This window comes from Temnothorax americanus, unplaced genomic scaffold, assembly GCF_048541705.1.
Source record: "Temnothorax americanus isolate GAGA-0224 unplaced genomic scaffold, ASM4854170v1 Scaffold10, whole genome shotgun sequence".
Classification (NCBI taxonomy): domain Eukaryota; kingdom Metazoa; phylum Arthropoda; class Insecta; order Hymenoptera; family Formicidae; genus Temnothorax; species Temnothorax americanus.
Window position 1 is genome coordinate 4,297,266 of NW_027509231.1, and position 24,433 is coordinate 4,321,698.

The 24,433-nt window shown below is 46.2% G+C and overlaps 1 protein-coding gene and 1 long non-coding RNA gene across 2 annotated transcripts; one reads left to right on the forward strand and one right to left on the reverse strand.

The window, feature by feature from the left end:
* Positions 1-213: 213 nt before the first annotated feature.
* LOC143901686 (uncharacterized) lies at positions 214-1,213 on the reverse strand. Its single transcript, XR_013258162.1, has 2 exons — positions 678-1,213; positions 214-599 (listed from the first exon to the last, which is right to left on the reverse strand). It is a non-coding gene; the product is annotated as an uncharacterized LOC143901686 (long non-coding RNA).
* Positions 1,214-1,414: 201 nt separating this feature from the next.
* Positions 1,415-23,343, forward strand: Phr6-4 ((6-4)-photolyase). Its single transcript, XM_077414110.1, has 11 exons — positions 1,415-2,044; positions 8,912-9,145; positions 10,278-10,529; positions 11,155-11,339; positions 19,471-19,700; positions 20,142-20,309; positions 20,679-20,819; positions 21,242-21,393; positions 22,002-22,204; positions 22,326-22,352; positions 22,469-23,343. The coding sequence occupies exons 2-11, from the start codon at positions 8,928-8,930 to the stop codon at positions 22,612-22,614; spliced, it is 1,722 nt and encodes a 573-aa protein (XP_077270236.1). The 5' UTR covers positions 1,415-2,044; positions 8,912-8,927; the 3' UTR covers positions 22,615-23,343.
* Positions 23,344-24,433: the final 1,090 nt, after the last annotated feature.

Sequence of the window (24,433 nt, forward strand, 5' to 3'; positions counted from 1 at the left end):
TAAAAATATAAAAATATTGAATATAGAAATGCTTAAGAGGTTAACCTTAAGAGGTTAGGTTAGAAAATAAATTTATTATTAATTGAAAAAGAGTTTTACAATATATTAAATAATTTACTTTTATCACTAATTTAATAATTATATTAAACTTATTTAAAACTTTAACAGTTCAACACAACACTTTGGTTACGGCAGAAACTTTTGATTGAGACATTCATTACAAAACAATTACAATGTTTTATTAGTATTAGTTTTCTTTTGAAATGTTTTCTTCTTCGTCATCAATTTTTTAATCTCTTCGTTCAGTTTTTTCTTTTCTTCAGCTGCAGCTCTTTTAGCATCCTTTTCTTCAGCTTTTCTTTTCTTTGCTTCTTCTCTACGCTTTTTTCTATCTTCTATTTCTCTCTGTTTTCTTAATTTTTCCTCTTGTATTGCCAAATGATGCTGTTGCCACTCTTCTGACGTCAATACGGTGGAGATCTTTTTAGTTGACTTTGTTTTCTTTGTTCTTTTAATCTCTTCAGGCCAAACCAGAGCTCTTTTGAAAGGCGATGGGACGTTTTTTCTTTCTCCATCTTTATTGCACTCCGTATCAATATCTGTAAAAAATGTTGTTATTAAAAATCACATTATTTAAGTATTTAAAAAATATTGGAAAGTTAGTATTTTATACATACCTTGAGTTTTATCATTCACTTGGTTTTGAATCTCTTGAAGAACAGTGTTTTGTAAAACATTCCGAGATTTCTTTCCGAGATTTAAAGGACCCAGAGAGAGGAAAATCTGTGCAAGTTTCTAAGGACATTTCGGCGAAATTTTGAGGCGCATCTTGCGCGAGGATCCCGGATCTTTCAGAGCTCTTGCAGTAGAAACAGACGGCCTCGGGCGGACCGAGATGAGGAGAAAAAGCGCTCGCGCTCGCTTCTTCTTCTTCTTCTTCTTCTTCTGTGATTGGCCTTCAAGCAGTACTGCTCCAAAAACGGCCAGGACGAACCACTTGTCGAATTTGAGCCGTGAGACGTGTCTATTTTCAATTGCACTGACGCAAGTATGAGCCGTGAGGCGTGTCTTTTTTCAATTGCACTGACGCGAGTATGTGTAGTTGTGTGTGTATGTCCGCGGTGTCGGGAACTCGGGTTAATGCCGTGGGTTTGTTAGGCCCAAGGAACTGCGCGGATCACTTCCCCCTGCGGCCCGCTCGCGCTCGCGAGAGGCAGCGAGAGGTGTTCTCCCGAGCGGCCACGGCGGCTGCAACGTGACCGCGGCACCACGTGACCCGCGCAGCCAATTGGAACTGCCGCGGATCGACGGTCACGTTGCACTCGGCGTGGCTCGTTCATCCCCGCACGCTCCTGCACGCTGCCCCCTCGTCCATCGGCCCCCTTCGACTATTCGCACTTCGCATATGCGATCGGCTGTCAGCGCGGTGCGGTGCGCTTTTTCGGTCCCGCGACATATCGCTTGTCCATTCGTTCACTCGCGCGATCGTGTGAAATAAAAAGAAGAAGAAAAGAAGAAACGGGAAGAGTGATTGGCGAACGCGCGCGACGAGCGAAGCGCGATCGTCGAGTTCGCGAGTGCGAGCGCGAGTTTTTTTGCGCGGAACTCGCTAGCCGCGCAAACAGTGAATTATCGTTATCGCTATCATTTGATTGCTTCTGGAATTAAGAGGCTCGGTGGCGCCGATTATTCATATCAATTGTGACGGGACGATTAGCGCGCGAGAACGATGCAGCGAGCGCGTCGTCGATTCAGCGAGTGCCGCGAGTGAATCATCGAATTAATAATTCAGCCGTGCGAAATCGAGCAGTTGACTAGAGTCTCCCGTGACGATCGGCAGCGGTGACTCACGAATGAATTACTGAATTTGCGACGAAGCGAAAAATAGTATCGCGGGTTGATGCGCGCTCCGCGGCGAGTCTGCCCCGCCGGCCGCGAGTGCATCTCATAGCGGCCCGCGGATTTCTGCGGTGGATCGCGGTGCGGGTCACATTGCCCCGGCTCTTCTAACTCGGCGGCGCTTTCACCGGCAGCTTCAACGAAAGTAAGAGCTAGAGAAAGCGGTTACGTATAGAATTGCAATCCATTCGAATAGCGATCAAGGCGTTTCGATAGTTCACTTCCTCCCCCGCCTAAGTTACTATTACAATTAATGTGCAACTAATTAATATTGATATAGATACATATAATATAATTAGATATTTAATTATATATATAATTATTATATGTATATCAAATTAATATACATAAATATACAGAATGCTTAAACAAAATGTTAAAACTTATATGGGAGTAACTTTTTTAGAGAAACAAGAAATCATAGTAACAAATGTATTTTGTCTTCAAAGAGTCTCCACTTGTCATCATTGTCAACACATTCTTGGAATCTTCTCCAGGTGCTCTCCAAAACCCTGGAGGCACATTTCTTTGGATATTGTTGCAATCACATTTGCAATTTTCTGACAAAATACATTTGTTACTATAATTTCTTCTTTCTCTAAAAAAACGTTAACAATTTTTTGAAGCACTCTGTATAACAATTAATATACAATAATTATTACATCGTTTACAAACACACAATCTACCAGGTTCCTCTACATATACACGATATGCTTAGATCTGACTTTGCAAAACTTGGAAAAATGCGACACAAATATTTCATTTCTTTGTAAATTTAATTTCCACGGATATTAATATTCCCAAATTGTTTGAAACTCAAGACAGTACGTTTAAAAAATTAACTTTTTAGATACAACTTTAACCATCTCAGATCTTTCTGCTCAACTTACTGCAGTTCCGACATGATTAATTTTCCGCGCCGGGATATTAAGAAAAAAAAAACACTTTGATCTAAGATATATTAAATAAGCAGTCAATCCGCAACGTGTGTTGAGAGGATGATCGGTGAATAATGTATACGGCGTAATCCATTAATCGTCGCGTGAGGGCCGTGAGGAATTAATAATCCCTGTCACACGGATAGCAAGAAGAAACGCGACATTGAGAATTTACGGAAGAAAATTTATGGAAAATTCTCCGTCATTAATTACGGAATCATTAGTTCCATTAATGTTGCCGGAGCCTGCGGGATTTCCGTCATTCGGGTGCGCTGAACCATGTCGGTCCAGGAACAGGTGTTTAATCGTCCCCACGAGGGTTTAACTTATTGACTCGTCTACTCGATACGGAGCGGATACTTTCGGAGCGGAATGGATGTTTCCAACTCGGTCCCCGGCTCTCGACCCTTATCAATTAACGCGTACATACAAGGGGGTTGCCGAAATGTCGCTCGCACCGTCGGCGTCGGCGTCGTTACGCCGGCAGCGTTTTGTCACGGAAAACGGAACGCAGAGACGGCGACGGACGTGTGCGTTTAGTCAGTGTCGTGTCGCTACGACTAAACACGCTGATCCATCAAAGTACCAGTTCAGTCACAGAAGTACGGCCAAGCCTCTCTCGGCTCTCGCTCCTTTTGTCGCTGCTCGATAGGCAGATTAACGCGAACGTCTTCCTCGCGACGCGACGTCACGAGTTCCCTATCGCTCTTTTAGTCCGAACGACTTTCTGCGAGATGCGATTTACACGTTCGCGATGCACGTGACGCACGCGTGAAAATTGATCTCGGGATACAACGTCGGCGGCGATGCGGAGAATAAAAGTGCACGGTCGAAATCAATGGGGAAACAAAGCGAGCGTTAAAATAAACAGGGATTTAAATGAAATGTAAAATTTCGCTGGATTTAACGGACAAAAATTATTTATCGCGCGATAGCACGAGTGGCGCTACAGGTGGTTAATTAAATTTATATGCGATAAGTAAAATCCCCGCTTGTCTTGATTGTATATTAATCGTTAGCGGAGTACACTCTTCCATCGAGTGTATCCCCGGAAGCGTACGTAACGCTAAGCTGTCAGGTGTGAATTACATTCGATCTAAACATAGTTTCATGCAGGAGTGTTTGCACGCTTGCATCGTTATAATTAGCCGTCGTCGGCAACGATGATCTTATGCAATATCGAGACTCGCCGTTTTTTGTTCGTTTTTTTTTTCAATTTTATCTCTCTAAAAGCAAGACTGTAACAAGCCTATGCACTCGGTAATTCATTCGAGTGGGCTTCGGAATATAAAATTTATCGAAAAAGCACTGAAATGTAACTCCGAAGTTTTTTGGGGCAGATAAAAAGAGGATAACTTCTATGTATATATTAAATCCCTTAAGCGGATTCTAAATATTATACTTTTTTTGCTTCAGCGTTTATACTAGAGTGCCAATATTTATAATAAAAATAAAATCTAATCGACGCAACGCATATAGCAATAAAAAAGTTATCATATCGATTTTTGTAAAGTAGAATCGTTGCGTCATATTCTCTATATTTAATCGTCAGGACACTTTTCGGGACGTCTCAGGAACTCCAGAAATTTCTGGGGAAGAGCCGGAATTCCATTATCGAAACTTTGAGAGCTGACTGCTCACTGCGCGGAAATAAAATAAATGCAGCGGCCAGTTTAGTCCGTATTTCGCCGGTCGTCTCGAATTTCTGAACGGAATCCTCTGCGGTCAGTAAGTAAAGGCGAGTGCACGCGCGAGTCCATCGACATTATCGCGAACGTCGAGGGAGCGCGAGAGCTCTCTCTTTCTCCCCACTTACATCATAACTCAGGCCGAGGGAAAGACGGTTATATGTGAGCGCGCGGCGACATAACGCCTTTTCCTGGTTTATATAGATCATTCGCTCTCAATTCTGTGCGCGACGCATATGTAATTAATTCTCTTTCGAGCCTGACAGAGATAGCCCCGAAGTGTATTTGTATATCGTTTTCTTCCAGCTAGTTTTGAATTTCTGCTGGCTCTTCAGCAATATCAGCGGCGTTTTCAGCAACGCGGAAGCTGCATCGCTTATCATCTTTGCGATGCAGCTGATTAGCCCTCTAATATTTTAGAGAATATTTCATTATATTCAATTATTTAATTATGTATTAAATTATATACAATTATTGTATCAAATTAACATATATCTACACTAAAAAAAAACTTGTTTATATTAAGTAAACATATATTTATTTTAGTATTATTTCCTTGATTTAGAGAAATATTTTGTAACTTTATAAAAAATTTATTCTATACTTGCAAATATTTATTTAAATATTGGAAATATTTGTATAACATTTAATTTTTTTGTTTTTAAGTATACAAATTTTTAATTTAAATATTATTTTCTCAAAAACAGCGATTTGTTTTTTAACATGAAAAGCATTGCTTTTTTTAATATTAATAAAACAAGTTAAATAAAAATTTAACAAAAAATTAAGAACTAAATTTCTTTATTTAAAAAAATTAGATACTTTGCTTTACGAAACATGCAATTATATTAAAATAAATAAATAAAAGCTTAATGGAAAGAATAAGTTATTTCAAATAAATTAATGACTTATCAGAATATATTTAATTATTTTTTTCAAATAAGTAAATAAATTACTTGCACGTGAAATAAATATATTTTTAATGCAAACAAATAATTATATATATATATATATATATATATATATATATAATTATATATATATGTTCTTTGCCCAGTTCGACGACGACGCGCTCTTTTCGCGCGTCAAACACTTGCAGACGATGCTCTTTTCATAAATGATCCGGCGCACGAAAAGTTTATTTTAGCGGGGCATACATAAATATATTTGAGGTACGGGGTCTCCTTTTTCGCCGGGAGACCCTCGAAAGATTAAAGTTAATCCTGCGACGTGAAACAAGTCCGTCTCCTCCTCGTCCGCTCCGATCGCCTCTCTGTTCTCTGTGTGTCGGAATTAAAGTTTCTTTTTCTGTTGTGGTCTCTTTCGCGAGAGGAGTTTCCTCGGGAAAATTATTGCTGCGACGCCACCACCGTGAACCGGCGCGGCGAGACGGTCGCAAACATCCGCGGACATGATCGAGACGGCGATCACGATCGCCAAGTTACGATCGACGTATCGTATCGTCTCTCTGAGAATGTTCTCGGGAGAAGTTATCGGAGAAACGGTGGAATAATTCCATCAAAAAACGATAAATTTTGATTATATTGCCGCTTCCATGCGGCGCGGCGATGATGTAACAACGGAACTTTAAATGGAGTTAAGACGGGCGAGTCGGCGATGTTGACGCCTCACGACGACGATATAACGGTATACAATTGTCCGTAATAATTTAACGTACTTGCAGAGAATCATCGGCGATGAATTAGATCGCAAAATGGTCCGAGTGGACGCGGACAGACTGGGACAGACGGTCGTTCCGTAACGCCGAAGACATTATCGGTTAACGCATTAATGCACCTCGTGCTTCAGCAACCCCCTTTGCCATTCCGCATACGCGTCCGCGTCGCGGGCGGAATGAATTCCTGCAATAAATTACTGCAAAACGCACGTCGGTTTCTCCTCGTTCCTCCCCCCCCCTTCTCGGCTCATGAATAACGCGGCAAAAAGATAGCCCTCGTCTGAGGGCTAATCTCGCGGCGGTTTCGCTGCCGTTGCTGGAAAACGACACACACGGAACTCGCGACGATGCAACGACGCGGCGCAGCAACGTAACCAACATTCAGGTCACTCTCGTCCGCCCCGCGTCGCCCTCCTTCCGCCCTTTCCGCTCCTGTCCGCGGAGGAACTTCAAAGGATCGATCTTGATTACCTTGCTCTGCTGACGGCGCGGCGTTCACCCCGGAATAATAAATTGCTCTATCTCCGCCTCTACGTGCTGACATTAATAATAATTGACAATTAATAATGAAAAAAGAATGCGTCAATTATCGGAGTAAATTAAAAAAAAAATTTGTTTTTTTCGCGATGAGACGCATGATATACGGCATTTATGCGATGTATAATTGTATGTAGATTTTAATTTTCGATGTTGTCTTGATTGAAAATCGCGTCTCTACTCCCCGCGTCGGAGACCGTTATAGCTACGCCACTGGTGCACCGGATATAAACGTGCCTGAGGGATAAAATTAATGCACCCATGTCGCTCTGGCCCCTTCGGTTGCCAGGGAAATCAACCGTATATCGCGGAGACGATCCGCCACTCCATCGAGATTTCGTTAACTGCCCCCGATGCTGCGGGACATGGAATTCGCGGATCTGCGGAGCTGTGATTTTCTTTCTCTCGAGACCAGAAATGACGGCTGATTGAATTTATCTTGAAAAAAAAAAAATAATAGCTCTTATTTGTGTAATAATGAAAGAGAGAAAGAGAGAGAGGGAGAGAAAGAGAGGGAGTTTATATAAAGTTACAGTTATAACATTTTATATCTCTGTGAGGAGCAAATAGGTAGAAACGTGGATCGCGGAGAAGATTGCGCATCTATATACGGTTCCAAATTGACGAGCATCTTATAAACTTATTCTTACCCCTTATTCTGTCTCTCGCGGATGGGAGAGAATTTTTCGAGAAGCATGTTTCGCGCGTGTCCTCAAGTAAACCTCCATCCCGAAATAATGTGCACACGTGCTCGCATACAATGGATACGCTAATTTCGCTTTACAATGGAGTTCACGACATCGTATATGAATCATTGCGCGGCGACAAAACCACGTTGTTGCAATAGTTTCGCGATAGCGCGTCGAGTGTCTCGCGTCAAAATTCAGCGCCGCAATACGAATATAGAACGTATATAGAACGTCAAGGATCTGTTGAAGAATGATTTATCGGAGTTATATCTCCGATAAGCAACAAAACTAAGCTCGTAGTAGTGTAATCTTGCAAAAATTGGATTTTTGGTATCTCAAAGATTTAACTGTCGTTGACTATTCTAACAACAATGCCTCTTAAACCCAAATAAAAGATGTGTCGTTAATTATTATTATTAGACGGAAATGAAAGAAAAGCGTATAATATATATATATATATATATATATATATATATATAATCATAAAAATATAAAATAAATTAGAAAAATCGCGTCTAAAAATGCAAACGTGTAAGATCGGAGATTTTTATTACATTTATCTCTCGCTATAGATCGACTGATAACGGAAATTGACGGAAAAAAATATGTAATTCTCCAACGTAGATTGAGGATAAACTATCTTTAATGCGCTAATAATCGTTCTCGTCCCCGCGGATGGCGAAACGCTAGATCGGAGTGGGCCAATCGAGAGACGCGGTCCCTTCGAGAGAGCGTCTTGCAGAAGTAAATCCGGCGGCAACCGAGAAAATCGAATTTTCCGCACGGCATGATGCTCCGCCGAGGATCGAAGCGGAAGTTCTTCTGCCTCAAGGTCGCCGTGTGCAGACCGATTTATTTTTCGGTTTAGCGTTGAAGCAAAAGGGAAGGTAGAGAGTGCAAGGTACATAACATCATTTGTAAGGACTCCCACGGTGATCGATTCGCCGTACTTGTTCGGGCTTCGAGAGCACCGTCGTATCGGGCTCCTTTTAAGATATCGATAGCGCAAGGAAATTCAAGACGTGCGTTTTTCAGCACTGATCTGCCGAAAAATCGAGAGGCGATCCCGTAGCGGCGAATGTCGAATGAGTTTTCCTGCATGCGTGCGAGTATTTTCTAAAAAGTTACAAGTAATATAAAAATAAATCTCGAAGAAGGAAGACAATTATGTGTCTTTGGCGGATTAAATCGTAGGAATATTAACTATCCGAGAAAACTTTATCACGATTAATTTCCAGCGGCGTTTAAAATAAAAACCGGTGATAAGGAATACACAAGGTTTACACAAAGAATTCGACTAGGACTGGGGAACTTTGTGAAGGAACTTGCTCGCGGGCAATTTCTAAAACACCCTGTGAATAAACGTTCCGTCAATTTGTTGTAATAATATAATTAATTTATTGCAATTGCAAGTAGAATAGCAATGGGAAATTGCTTTTGAGCGCTGAGTCAACTAATTAAGGATGTCTATACTCTTCGAAGGGTGTACTGAGAAAAGATGACGGGAAGTACTAACAACGAGATGGGCCAGGGGGTGACCTCGGGAGTTCGAAGCGACGGCGGGAAGCACACGGTTCACTGGTTCCGTAAGGGACTCCGGCTGCATGACAACCCCTCGTTGAGGGAGGGTCTCGCGGGGGCGTCCACTTTCCGGTGCGTTTTCGTCCTGGACCCCTGGTTCGCCGGAAGTACCAACGTTGGCATCAATAAATGGAGGTGAGCGACCGCGATGACCCGTGGGATCGCGGAAGCGTGATCGATATACGCGTCGGGTCTGAAAGTGGAATAACTCAACGGGGCGCATTGTCGCCGGTCTTTTGCATCGTTGTTAATACAGTGGATAAATTTTTTTTTTTTTCTATAAATTTTTGCTCTATTTTATTTTATTATTTTACTTGGACCGGTTTCCAAAAAATCGGTAACTAAAAATTATACACTTTATGGCAATCTTCGGAAAATTCTACCCCTATTCCATATATAATTCTTTAAGATTCGATCCATTAACAAATTTCGCGGACAGACAGACAGACAAAAAGTCGAGTTTTATATTATAGTATGATTTTACTTTCCCCCTCTGCTATTTCTCGGTTTTCCAAATTTTGTTGTGAATAAACAATGGTCGTTTAGCGCGTCGTCGCGAATGATCGCGACAAATCAAGCTCGTCTTTTCGCGTATTAGGTTTAGATGATATTACGACGACGGCAGGAGAGTTACGACTATTTAATTCGTCGATAATGGCGAGTCGATACTGTTCCACAAACGGCGCCCCGTAGATCTTTGTTGCGCATCCGCGTAATCTCGATGCATTTACTGCGACAGACATTCGAGCGCGGCTTTCCAGTCGTCGATCATTTGTCATGTTGATTAAGCGTTATGTAACCGTTTCCTAAGCGATCGCTTAGAGCTTAGATGTTGTCGATAATCCTACTGAATCACGGTTGACAAGCAAGACATTAGCGGCGACGTGGACTAAAAACGAGTCAAACGGCAAACGGCAAATGTTGACGCGCGCATTCGTATATCGCGTTGCTTTTAATGATAAAAAAAGTTACTTCTCAGTTACTACAACAGCGCTAAATTCAATCGCAGAGGAGATATTTAACAAAGTTATAGTTTTCCATCTTCTGCAATTTTACGCGCACGACAATTTTTTTATTATACTTTATTGTGAAAAAGTCAATTGAAAATTGTATTTTAATTTCCATCTTGTTAATAGAAATTACAATTACATATTGTAATCCATATTTTTAGAATCTATATGTATATATTTATTTTTACGTTGTCTAAAAAATTATTCAATGATTTTCTGCGACCGCTGATCGATTTGCTTTACGTACGATCCGACAGATTCCTGCTGCAATGTTTAGAAGATCTGGACTATTCTCTGAGGAAACTAAATTCCCGGTTGTTCGTGATCCGGGGACAGCCGGCCGACGCGCTTCCCAAGCTCTTCAAAGAATGGGGCACGACAAACCTGACATTCGAGGAGGATTCGGAGCCGTTTGGCCGCGTACGAGATCACAATATCTCGGCCCTCTGTAAGGAGCTCGGTATCTCGGTGGTCCAGAGAGTTTCGCACACTCTTTACAAATTAGATGAGTGAGTTCAAAACTTTTCAATAGCGATTTAAGGCTCATTGTATAATAATATGATTTAACGATGTAAACTTAACACTGGCAAAGCAATCGAAATGACTGGTTAGGTAAAATTTTCAAATTTATAACGGTGCATTTTCCGAGATTTTCTGATTTCTGTTGCAATATGTAAATAATTAAATTGGTCAATTTACTTTTCCCCTTCATCTCTTTTTTCAAAGATGTATATATTGTTTATTTAAATATAGTGTAAATATTATAGGTATTAATTGTCGATAGTGAATGATTAATTTTATTGTTAGCGATGCTGATAGATTATGCAAAGTTATTTAATCAGAACTAGCTCGTAGTTCATACGATCAATCTACAGAATCGTAATTAAAGTTCGACTTTGTAATTATATAATTCTGAAATTATTTTTAACGAGACATTCATTAGGAGAAAAAAGCAGAAATTAATATATAGGTATATCTTTTAAGAGCTAAAGTTAGTTAGTTACACGTGTGTCCGAGTGTTTAAAATGAAACCTTAGCGTACACCCGTTAGGAGTAAATATTACGTTGCAACTTTCGCCATTGTTCTCGCAAGCCATTTCGCGACTCCACCGTTCTCGTCGTCCGGCGTTTCAGGATCATAGAGAGAAATGGTGGGAAACCGCCGTTGACCTACCATCAATTTCAAAACGTCGTCGCCGGCATGGACCCGCCAGAACCGCCGGTACCGACGGTGACTGCCGCCTGCATCGGCCGCGCCTATACACCCCTGAAGGACGACCACGACGACCATTACGGAGTACCCACCCTCGAGGAACTCGGTGAGGAAAGATCGATTTTTCTCCGAGCAGGTTTCAACGTTTCAGAGTTAAGAGTTTGTCATCCCGTGAAACAGGACGTAACAAATCGTCAAATTAATAACTCATTAATTGCGAATCGTTACGAAACAGAGACTCTCACAGAATGTCGGAATAACGGCGGCTTTTTTTTTTTTTTTTTTTTTTTTTGAACTTCGACTTCAAGAAAAATCGACTTTGGCTCGATCGAGCCGACCGATTATCAAAATGAATGGCAGAGACTGCCGAACGCTCAGTATAAACTAGATATAAGATATAACTAGAACACTCGGCCGGGACGTTGTTTCGCGGTGATATATATCAGGTAATAACGAGATGTGCATTTCGAATAGAATATCCCGGGCCGGGCAACTGGCGGGGATTAAGCGCGAGTCCGTTTCGCGCTTTGCAATATGGAGAATTCATTCGCGACAGATTAGTCGATGCAGCATTAATGCGCTGTCCGTATGAGGGAGCAATCGGGTATTATCGTAATCCGTAACCGTTCAAACCGTATTACGTACTCCGCATCACTCGCGGCGAAATACGAGGTGGTGATCCGATCGATTATTAATTATGTGCGTGAGCAGAAGGAAGATCGAGTTAGAGGCGCGGGAATGGGACTTATTTCCAGTTAACTCTCGTATGTCTATTTACAGAATATATTTACACAGAGTATATACATTTATTTACACGGAGATTAGGAATCCACGAAACGCGGTTCTGATTCCTGGAAAATCGGCGCTTATTCCGCGAACTACGGTTCTCGTCGCACGATCTATTCCGCGAGCCACGGATCGAGCCGTCGTCGAGACTCCAAGCAAGTGACAATTCGCTTTTCGAAACGGAAGAGATGCTCGTTACGTCTCCGAAAACGTATCTGCCCGAGCCTCCGGCGCACTCGGAGGTACGAGCTCCCTATCCCCACGCATCACGTATCCCCGGTAATGAGCCGAACAATTAGCCGAGCCAATCGGTAGCCGACCCGTCGACTTGTCTTTCGGTTTGAACGTCTCGAATTTCGGAGTCGGCAACCGATCAGCTGTTCTCGCCGAGGTCAGGAGCTCCGTCTCCAATGTTTACGTCGCGCGATGAGACAAAGGGGATAGAGCGAGCACGCGAGGAAAAACCCGCGTTCGTTTCTCGGCTTCTCGAAGGTCTTGGAATAACGGCGGTTGTTCCCGAAACAATGCTGGGCTTAAGCGATAATTCTCCTCGCGATTATTCACGGGGGATTACGGTTCGATCGCGAACATTCCGCCCGCCTCGTATGGTGCAACCTACGATGATATTTAATTGATTCTAATTCGCGCACGACGCGATAAGGAGATGACGGTTTTCGCGATTACTCCTCGCTTCCCGGTGCGTCGCAGTCCGGGAGGAGGACGAGTTTGCTCACAGGCCGTGTGAGTATCGATGCCGCCGTTCGAATTTTGACGACGCGAACCTGTCCGTCGTCGCCCGGGAGTAGCTCCTCAATCCGAGCGAGGGGCCACTTGGTCGGGGGCGTCGTCTCGCTTCTTACGAGGCACAAGCGGCCTGCTCGCACCTCCAGGTCGGCCTTGAGCCATTTCGGGCGATGAGCAAGCGTCTGGAGGTACTCCTTAGACCATCGCGCCCAGAAATGGTCCCGCATCTGCTGGACTTGTTGCCAGCGGGACAACCGAGTCGTTCTCTCCTCCGTCAACGACGGCTCCGGTACGGCGCTGATGGCCGAGCCTATGAGGAAGTGGCCGGGAGTGAGCGGGCTGAGGTCCTCAGGGTCGTCTGTCAGGGCCTGCAGGGGACGTGAATTCAGGCACGCCTCTACCTGAGATAATAACGTGGCCATCTCCTCGTAGGTGAGAGTCGCCTCGCCGATCACTCGCCGCAAGTGATGCTTGGTCGACTTGACGGCTGCCTCCCAGATGCCGCCAAAGTTGGGCGCAGCGGGGGGATTGAAGCGCCACGCTATCCTCTCCTCAGCAACGCGCTCGGCGATGCGTCGGCCCCTCTGGCCGCCGGCGGAGAATAGATCGCGCAATTGTGCGTCGGCACCGACAAAATTTGTGCCGCGGTCACTGTACAACGTCTGGCATAAACCGCGGCGGGAAACGAAGCGGCGCAGCGCAGCCAGGAAGGCGTCGGCGGTGTAGTCCGTAGCCACGTCGAGGTGTACCGCTCTAGAACACAGACATACAAAGACAACGATAAATGCTTTAGAGGCCCGCTGGCCCCGTCCCTTGGAGGTTCTCAGCCACACCGGTCCGGCGTAGTCGACTCCGGTGTTCAGGAATGGCCGAGCGGGAGTTACCCTAGGACCAGGGAGGCTTCCCATGAGAGGCTGTGGAGAGGCCGCCCGCCATCGCACGCACGTCACGCAACGCCGAATACACCCTTTCACCAATGTGCGACCGCGAGGGACCCAGTACTCCTGGCGAAGGGCCCCGAGGGTCGCCTGCACTCCTCCGTGCAATGTCCGCCGATGGCACGCCTCCACGATAAGCCTCGTTAATCGTGACGGTCCCGGCAAGATCACAGGGTGCCTAGCGTCGTAGGCAAGCATGGCGTTCTTGAGTCTACCGCCGACGCGGAGTAGGCCTCGCTCGTCCAGGAAGGGGCTCAGCGAGGCGATGGAACTGCGCGCCGGCAGCGGAGCGTTCTTTCGGAGGGCCGTCGCTTCCCCCTTGAAATGAATGGATTGAACCCAGCCGATCCAACCCACGATGGCGTCGCTGAGCTCCTCGCGTGTTAGTACGAGCCCAGCGGAGGAATCGGGCTGTTTCTCGTGGGCAGTCCGCCTCGCCCGCAGGCACCGCAGCCAACGGCGGCACCAAGCTGTCGTCCGCGCCAAGCTCGTCAGGGATGAGTACCTCGTCAGCAGCTCGGGCTCCTCCGTAGCGGCTGCCACGGCATGTATGTGAGAGCGCCGTTCCGGGAGGTCGACGGGTACTTCGTCGTCCAAGGGAGCGGACCACGGACCGGTTTTAGCTCGGAGCCACGCCGGGCCCTGCCACCAGAGCGGGTGCTCCACGAGTTCCCTTGGTAAGAGGCCTCGGGACGCGCAGTCGGCGGGGTTTTCACGCCCGGGGACGTGATGCCAATAAGCGTCAGGGAGAGTGAGCTGAATCTCACTCACTCTGTTTGCCACGTATGTCTTCCAGGAAGCAGGGTGACCTCGAATCCAGCCTAGCACTACGGTCGCATCAGTCCACAGATGGGTCGGATCCTCTTCTATCTTGAGGACCCGCCGAGCATGATTGGCGAGTCGGACGAGTAAGGCGGCAGCGTTTAGCTCCAGCCGTGCAAGGCTGATTTGCTTTAACGGAGCGACTTTGGTTTTCGCCGCCACGAGACTCACGACTACTTCGCCGCTCGAGCTTTCGGTCCGCAGGTAGACCACCGCTGCGTACGCCTTTTCCGAGGCGTCGGCGAATCCGTGCAGTTCGCGCTTAACACCTTCTTGATCGCTCTCCAGCCATCGGGGCACTCGGATCGTTTCCAGTAGAGGCAGTCCGGCCTGGAATTCGAGCCATCGTCGGACGTCGGTGTCAGGGAGCTGCGTGTCCCAATCCAATCCCAGCAACCAGGTGGACTGAAACAAAATTTTAGCTAATACGGTAGTGGGGGCGAGCCACCCCAGCGGATCGAATAGCCGAGCGGCTAAAGATAAGACCGACCGCTTCGTAATAGTCTCCAGTTGGGTCAGTTGCGTCGAGTAGGCGAACTGATCTTCGCGTGGATGCCAATGCAGCCCGAGGGTCAAGTGGCTCTCTCCCGGGAGCCACCACCGGGGCTCGCGTTGAAGGCGATCCTCAGGAGGGACCTCATCGAGTATCGACGCCTCGTTCGCCGACCACTTCTTGAGCGGGAAGCCGCCCGCCATGCAGATTCGGTCCAGCTGACGACGGATCTCTTTGGCTCTCGAGATCGTGTCCGCGCCAGACAATACGTCGTCCATGTAGGTCTCCAGTAGGAGGGCGATAGCTCCTAGCGGGAACTCAACTCCCTCGTCCTTGGCCAGCTGATGGAGCGTGCGAATCGCTAGGAACGCGGAACAAGCAAGCCCGTACGTGAGGGTGATCAGGAGAAATTCCAGCAACACATCGCTAGGGCTCTCACGCCAGACTATGCGCTGCAGATCCCTGTCTTCCGGGTGGACTTCGATCTGCCGGTACATTTTCTCTATGTCCGCCGCGAAAACGTACCGGTGACGCCGCCAACGGAGTAAGATCTCTGCCAAAGCCGGCAGCAAGTTCGGCCCGGTCTGCAGATACTTATTTAGCGCCGCCCCCGTCGGCAGCGCGGAAGAACCGTTGAAGACGACTCGCAATTTCGTCGTCGTGCTGGTTTCCTTCATCACTCCATGGTGAGGCAGATAGCAGACGGCCATTTTCGCCGGATCGGCCGGAGGATCGACCGGCGTCATATGCCCGAGCTCGACGTATTGACGCATGAAATCTGTATACAGCGCATGGAAGGAAGCATCCCGCGCGAACTTCGCTTCCATGGCCTTCATCACGCGAACGGCCGCGCGGCGCGTACCACAGAGATTCGGCATCGGCTCGACGACGGGGAGTCGCACCACGTAGCGCCCGTCGGGCTTACGCGAATGTGTGCGCGCGAAATGTTCCTCACACTCCTGATCGGCTTTCGAGAGCGGTCCGGCAGCCGACGGAACCTCCTCCTGCTCCCAAAATCGCCTCACTAGTTGCGACAGTTCGTCCTCGACACGGCACTGGTAGGATTGCGCGAAGTGACTCGAAGCACCTTCACCGATAGCGCCAGACAGAATCCAGCCAAGAGTCGTGTTTTGCGCGACGGGCTCGCGACTACCCCCCTTGCGAAGTCCCTCTTGCAATATTTCCGCGTAAACGTCGGCACCGAGGAGAATGTCCACCGAGTCGGACGCGCTGAACTCGGGGTCCGCCAGCTCCAGACCCCGAAGATGAGACCACGCTTCAGCGCCGGCCTCGATACCGCCGGCGTATATTGTGAGCCGGGGGAGTACGAGCGCGGAGACCGACATCGCGGGGCCGTCGGTTCGCGGCGCGAGAGTCAGCGATACGCGTCCTTTGGCGACGGCCGTTTTCTGTCCGCCGACGCCGAATATCGAAACCGACGTGCGAGAACGCGGTAACTTTAATCTTTGCGCGAGGCGCTCGGTCACAAGGGACGACTCCGATCCCTGGTCGACCAGCGCGCGAGCGCGATGCAAGGTTCCGAACCGATCGGCTACGCGAACGCGAGCGGTGGCGAGGAGCACCGCGCTCGGCTTTACGGCAAGTCTTTGAGCCGCGTGAACCGTCTTCGCGACCTCGACCTCGCGACACGCATCGTGGACGGAAGTATGGTGTCGCGCGCCACACGCTGCACACCCCTTCTTCGACGCGCACTCACTGACCTTGTGAGAACCGAGGCAGTTCAGGCACAGGTTCTTGTTGTCGACGAGCTGCTTCCGTTCCTGGGCTGTTTTCCTCTTGTAGTCCTCGCAGAACATGAGGATATGGTCCTTTTGGCAGCAGTGGCAACGACCTCGCTTGGCGTCCGGATTTCCCTCCTGCTTCCGAGCGAGGTGGCTCCGCGCGGATTTGGCGGCTCCGCTCGCGGCCTTACCGGCGGCTCCGTCGACCTTAGCAGGCTGCATCGACTCGAGCGTATGCAGCTGCCGATCCAGGAATTGCTCGAGAGTCGCATACGTCGGAGGCTCGGTCGTGTCGCCGATTGACGTTTCCCACTCGCGTCGCGAACGCGGATCCAGTAGCTCGACCGCCAGATAAACGAATAAGTCCTCGCTACGGTTTATAGGCCGACCGATACTCGCCAACGAGCTGACCGTTGCTTTGACGCCGTGGAAAATCTTTCGAAGCTCGACCGCCGATTCACTCTTCATTTTAGTTAGCGCAAGGAAATTGGACAGATACGCGCGGGTGAGAAGTCGCTTGTTCTCATAATACGCATTCAATACGTCCCACGCACTGTTATAATTTTCGGCCGTCGTCGCGATATTCCGGACTAATAACTCAGCCTCACCTTTCAAGGAAGTTTTGAGGTAGTGCAGCTTTTCCACCGGCGTCGTGTTAGCGTCCCGGCCTATGAGAGAGTGGAAGAGGTCGCGGAATGACGGCCAGTCCTCGTATTTGCCTGAGAATTCCGGCAGCTGAATCCGCGGTAACGTGGTGCGATTCGTCGTTGTCGCCGTCTCCGAAGTCTCATTCTTAGTTGCAGCCTCCTCCCTCGCCTTGTGCGACAGGAGGACGTCCAGGAACATTCCCTTCTGCGTTAAGAAGGTCTCCTCCACCAAAGCCGGGAGGTCCTGTTCCTTATAGTCAGTGGCGGCAAGGACGTCTGGAGGCATTAATAGCAGTTTGCCGTGTTGTTCCTCGAACTTGTTCCAGTTCGATTCCAAGGCTTGGAGGCGAGCATTCACCAGTCCCATTGTCAATCTTGCGCCTCCCGCTTTCTTCAAGTTTTCATAGGCGCGTGCGATGCGCCCGTGCAGTTCGTTCTGCGAACGGATAAGTCCCTCCATCTCAGGGTTGCTCATCTTCGTCTTCCAGGCGGTCACTCGTAGCACGAGAAGCTCACCCTTGACCACTCACTCGCGGCGCGGATATCGGTCGCGAAATCCGGCTCGAAGGACCAATAAATGTGCGTGAGCAGAAGGAAGATCGAGTTAGAGGCGCGGGAATGGGACTTATTTCCAGTTAACTCTCGTATGTCTATTTACAGAATATATTTACACAGAGTATATACATTTATTTACACGGAGATTAGGAATCCACGAAACGCGGTTCTGATTCCTGGAAAATCGGCGCTTATTCCGCGAACTACGGTTCTCGTCGCACGATCTATTCCGCGAGCCACGGATCGAGCCGTCGTCGAGACTCCAAGCAAGTGACAATTCGCTTTTCGAAACGGAAGAGATGCTCGTTACGTCTCCGAAAACGTATCTGCCCGAGCCTCCGGCGCACTCGGAGGTACGAGCTCCCTATCCCCACGCATCACGTATCCCCGGTAATGAGCCGAACAATTAGCCGAGCCAATCGGTAGCCGACCCGTCGACTTGTCTTTCGGTTTGAACGTCTCGAATTTCGGAGTCGGCAACCGATCAGCTGTTCTCGCCGAGGTCAGGAGCTCCGTCTCCAATGTTTACGTCGCGCGATGAGACAAAGGGGATAGAGCGAGCACGCGAGGAAAAACCCGCGTTCGTTTCTCGGCTTCTCGAAGGTCTTGGAATAACGGCGGTTGTTCCCGAAACAATGCTGGGCTTAAGCGATAATTCTCCTCGCGATTATTCACGGGGGATTACGGTTCGATCGCGAACAAATTACCTCGGCTGATATTGTTCTTATTATTAAGCGCCAGGCGTCTTAAAGTCTCCTCCGGCGCGGCGCAATAGCCCGTTTTACCGTTGACACGTAGCTCCACGGTATATAGGAGTCAGTAACCCTCACTTTCAAATGTCGCACGTTATTCCGTCGTTTCGCGTCTTCTCATTGTTATCAAATGTCAGCGCGCATCCCGAAGGCTTTCAGGCCTTTTTCTCCTGCAATTCTCTGCAATGCCGAAGGGATGAGGCAGGAAACAAGACCTTGAATAACATTGTACTGTACGGAATGTCTACCTACGACCTTTTAATTTCAGTGACAGATGCCTCGGTCGAGTCAACTTTTTCTTAAATAAAAGGCACACCATTCGAGCGCAAAACAATCGAAAACACGGTACTTTTTGCGCAATAAGCTTCTGCGACACAATTGAATAGCAATTTATTGTATATACGATCAAATTTTTATTTTTGGAATTTTAATATATTAGTTTAAAAAGCCCTAGGAGAGATTATTCGTCGAGATATTTAATATTATAAAATAAATTTTAATTAGTAACTCGAAATTTTATTAAATATGAAGAGCCGAAAAAAAATTTTTCTTTAATTTGAATGTCAAAATTGGGGTATTTTGATATCGAATTAGGAACGTGTGGGCGTCAATTTCGCTGAATTTTCGTCAATTTCCGAAATCTATTCGGAAAAATGAAGCTAATATAAGGTACCGAGTGAAATCGTGTTCCCGACTCGCAGAAAAATTGGGGAATACGACTTTATCTCTGTACGAGTTCCCGGTTTTCATGGTTATAGGCTTCGACACGGAAAATCTGTTGCCGTCAATGTGGGTCGGCGGCGAGAGCGAGGCCCTGGCTAGGCTCGAACGTCACCTCGAGAGGAAGGCATGGGTGGCGAGCTTCGGCAGGCCGAAGATGACGCCGCAATCCTTATTACCGAGTCAGACCGGGCTCTCGCCATATCTGCGATTCGGCTGTCTCAGTACGCGGCTGTTTTACTATCAGCTCACCGATTTGTACAAAAAGGTATACGAGGCAGGAGCAAAACGATAATGCGAGATGTATTTATCGCAAAATATATCAGCAACTTTTCCCGGGAAAGCCGCTCGCGAGCTTCTATTCTTCTCCGCCTCTCCCTTTCGCCCCGAAACTTCGCGATAATAATTAAACGGAACTTCGGGGACGCGTTAATCGCGCCGCGAGATTTTTATTTCTACTAGAAGTCGCGCAAAAAGCTGTTCCGCGCGAGAAGTTGGTAATAGTTATGAGGGAATAATGCTCTCGTGTTGTTTTTCAGCGAGTATTATATTAACGAGAGACTTTTTTGTTCCGTTCCTGCCTATTTTTTACTCTTAAAGCGACGGTGTTATTTTTTCTTATCGCTTTATCAAGCGCATACTTCGTCTTTAACAATTTTGGAAGTGAATAACTAGTTTTCGGCTTTCCCTATCAACGATGATGTTTCAGATAAAGAAAGCGGTGCCGCCGCTGTCGTTGCACGGGCAGCTTCTCTGGCGTGAATTCTTTTACTGCGCCGCGACGAAGAATCCCAATTTCGATCGGATGCAGGGCAATCCGATTTGCGTGCAGATACCGTGGGACAAGAACGCGGAGGCGCTCGCAAAGTGGGGGAACGTGAGTGATATTTTGCGCGATCGCAAACGGAGTCTGCAAGCGTAACTTTTGCTTCGCAATTTTGCTCGCACATCAGCGTGACCAAGTACAAGATTCTGACGGTATCAAAAAATGTTGTAATAATTACGTTGATTTTCATGAATTCACGGAACTATTAGTTATACAAAGAAGTATTTAATAAACTGAAAATAGCTGTTGTATTAGAGAGACGATACAAAAATTGGATTGAAAAATCCTAAAGACCTTCAAGCGAAGAGAGTCATCTTGTATAATGCAGACTTTTGTATTTGTTATCGCAGCAGAGCGAAATTGCGAGTTGCAGACAATTTCGAAGATTTTACCGTATTTAACTTTGCTTTTGCGTCCCAGGGTCAGACGGGATTTCCGTGGATTGATGCAATCATGACGCAGCTGCGGGAAGAGGGTTGGATACATCACCTGGCCAGATACGCGGTGGCTTGCTTCTTGACCAGGGGCGGCCTTTGGATTTCATGGGAAGAAGGAATGAAGGTAAAATGTCACGGCATGCCTAGCATTTCAATCGACACGCGTTGCCCGTTGAATTACTCTCTCTCTCTCTCTTTCTCTCTATCTCTCTTTTTATCCATTTGTTCTTATCATTGATATACAGACTTCGTAAGAATATTTCTTGTTGCGAGATTTTCTTTTCCCGGAAATACGTGCGGTGCATCCGTTAATATAATATCCAGTAAAAAAAATAAGCAAATAAACTGGTCGCTCTACAAAGCGTATAACTATAATAACAATAAGTCGTAGCTTGTTTCACTCGCTGGAGTAGAAAATAAAATTAGTGAGATGCCTGTTTAATTACGTGTGAAAAGCGTCAAGCGGATAAATACTAATATTAAATAATCCCAAAGTTATGTTTGCTAACTTATTAACTATTTTACTATCTAATGTCTTTCTTTGAGGTGTTCGACGAGCTTCTCTTGGACGCGGACTGGTCCGTCAATGCCGGCATGTGGATGTGGCTGTCGTGCAGTTCGTTCTTCCAACAGTTTTTCCACTGCTACTGCCCCGTACGCTTCGGCAGGAAAGCTGATCCGAACGGCGATTATATCAAGTAATCGATTAAAAAAGCATTTTTAAAAATTCTTTTTGAAATACAAAAAAAAAACGCGAGAGCGACGTATGCGCGAGAAATTCCGGAAAACATTTTTAACGAGTGCGTTTATCGGCGGTTTTTTTTCCCCCACTGAAATAACGTTTACGCTAACGATCGCGTGCACGATGCTATCGGTGCAGTGATTAACGCTCACGCGACGGCCGGACTAAATGGACATTTTAATCGTGATTGATCTTAATTTGTGATATATCAGGCGTTAATCTGAGCGAAGCTAAATTCAGCCGCAAGATAGATGGAACGTTAAACAGCTTAGCTCCATTAGAGCTTAATCGTGCAAAAGATCGCGCGTGAACGAATCATCGTCGGCGTTGACAGCGTTCGATTATCACACTATCAATATTTTTGCAGAACAACGTGTTCCCTCAACATTTTTACGGAAAACTCAAACAGCGCAATATGTTCTACTTATTTTCTCCGTTTTCTAAATTCTACTCGTTTTCCCGAGTATTTTCATAAATGTTTTATTATGTATACGCGTACGTGTGTTCGTACACGAGGGATTATTGTCTCTCAGGATAAAATCAATCTTGTTCCGACGATCACAGACGCTACCTGCCGGTGCTGAAGAACTTCCCAACCAGGTACATTCACGAGCCCTGGAACGCGCCGCTCAGCATACAGCACGCCGCCAAGTGCATCATCGGCAAGGAGTACTCGTTGCCGATGGTGAACCACAGCAAGAGCTCGCGCATCAACATCGAGCGGATGAAACAGGTGTACCAGCAGCTGAATAAGTATCGCGGTAACGGTGAGTAAAAATTGTGACCGTTCGACGTCTTAAATTCCGACCGATTGGAACGCGAATCTCTTTTAGCGAAAGTTATTTTAAAGAGATGACCATATGATCTAATCGAGATTTTTTTCGCCAGGGACCTCGTTTAAGGGAGAGAACATCGGTGAGTAAAGTGATTTCGATTGATAATTAATAGCTCGATCAATTGCATCGTACATAAGATGTTATAGTAACGATCTTAATAAATGCAATGTGTGATTAATATATGTTTTGTCCAAGGCTTGCTGAACGCATTGCTGGCACCACCGGCGAAGGACAGCGACGAGAAGAAGATGGAGCAGGACTCATCGAATCGGGATAACGAGCAGAAAATGGAGACCATCAGCAGCCCCACGCAACAGCAACAGCAACAACAGCAACAGTAGCAGCGACAGTCGGTATAGTGATCTGGCTGATCCGTTAACTTCAAATGCTGACATTATTCTTTTTCTACGGATTTTAAAAGCGACTTCAAATGAATTCTACATCTCCAATAATTTCGATTAATCAGCCCCGAGAAGATCCGTTAATTATGATTGACATAAAACGGTGCCTTTTGTACCTCAATTTTTTCCCAGTATCATCGGGAAATAGCTGCCACATATTGTAAATTCTGTGAATCGTGTCTAATATATATAAATGTTAGATATATATATATACAATTTTTATACTCCTTGCGATCCCAAGCGATAATTGTTAAAAGTTAATTGTAAAATCGACATCAGATATTCTGTAAAATACGCAGACCTGCGACAAGAGGCTATTTTTTTTAACATTTGCAGAAAGAGCAATAAATGTTTTAGCAGCGAGCCTGTTACTACTGTTACTAGAGCGAATCTAATGTTCGCCTAAGATGAGAGATTATCGTTACAACTTTTGTATATGTATTTTGTCACACAGTTTACATGCAATCTTTAACAATGCTTCTTGGCGCGTATTGATTAACAACTGTTGTCTCGTTTAGATTTTGTATGGCTGTAAATCACAATTGTAAATAATGAATAAGACGTACGTTTTAAAAGACACAATCTATGTATGTAAATGACGTGTCGAGATGTCACTTACCTCTCTCTCCCCCTTTCCCAGTCGAATCCCTCTCGTTGTTTTCCTGAGCGCGCCGCACATCCCCCCGACATAACTTTAGATAACTGAATAATAGCTCTCGGAATAAGTGACGGAAAACGTAACGGAGACACATCGCCTAAGTAATCGTAGCGCTGTGGAATGAACTTCGGTCGACTTGACAAAATGAACATTTAATGGTCTATCTGTCACACTTTGCGCTTTAATGGCATGCACCTCAATCCGGAGATCCTTGATGCAGCTCGACGGGTACCGCCTTTCTGCTACAAAAAGTTGATAACACGGTTTGTCACGGCTATTGTATATCACTATTGCCCACGCGCTTAAACGCTAGACTGAAGCTCGATGCACGCTCTCTCTCTCTCTCTCTCTCTCTCTCTCTCTCTCTCTCTCTCTCTCTCTCTCTCTCTCTCTCTCTCTCTCTTTCTTTCTCTTTCTCTCTCGTCTCTCTCGTCGTTTCGAAACTCGCCTAATTGAGACGTTCACGACTCCGTCACGCGACGGTGCGCTCTTCCGTTTTCAAACGGGCACGGTACAACGCATCGCGCGTTCTGTAACTCGCGGCTTCGTTATATTCATATATATTGTAGAAGGGAAAACAAAAGACAAAAAAAAAAATATACAATAATGAAATACACGGGATTTCGTATACGCACACGCAATATGCATGGCAATTACGCATATATATGTGTTTGCCGGGATGCGCGTATATTGTCTCTCTCTCTCTCTCTCTTTTGTCTCGACGCCGGCGGACAGAACTCATGCCACACAGTCGGTTTTTCTTTATTTTTTTTTTTCATGTCAACAAATGATATATTTTTAGTGCCTATAGTACTTATGGTTTTACAGTACATTTCTCATTAGATTTAAACAATTACAAATGAACATTCTCAACACTCAAAAACGGAACTAATGTTTCTCACGCATTATTTCTCTCTCTCTCTCTCTCTCTCTTTCATTCTTCACACGCACTCGCACTTTCACTTCTTTCCCATTCTCTCTTTCATTCTCTCGGCTCCCTTTCTTTCTCTCGCGCACTCTTTCTTCGTTAACTTATTTTTTGTGTCACGTGTGTGCCTTACAAACGCTTATATATTTGGTTTTATGTCCTCCTTGCGATAA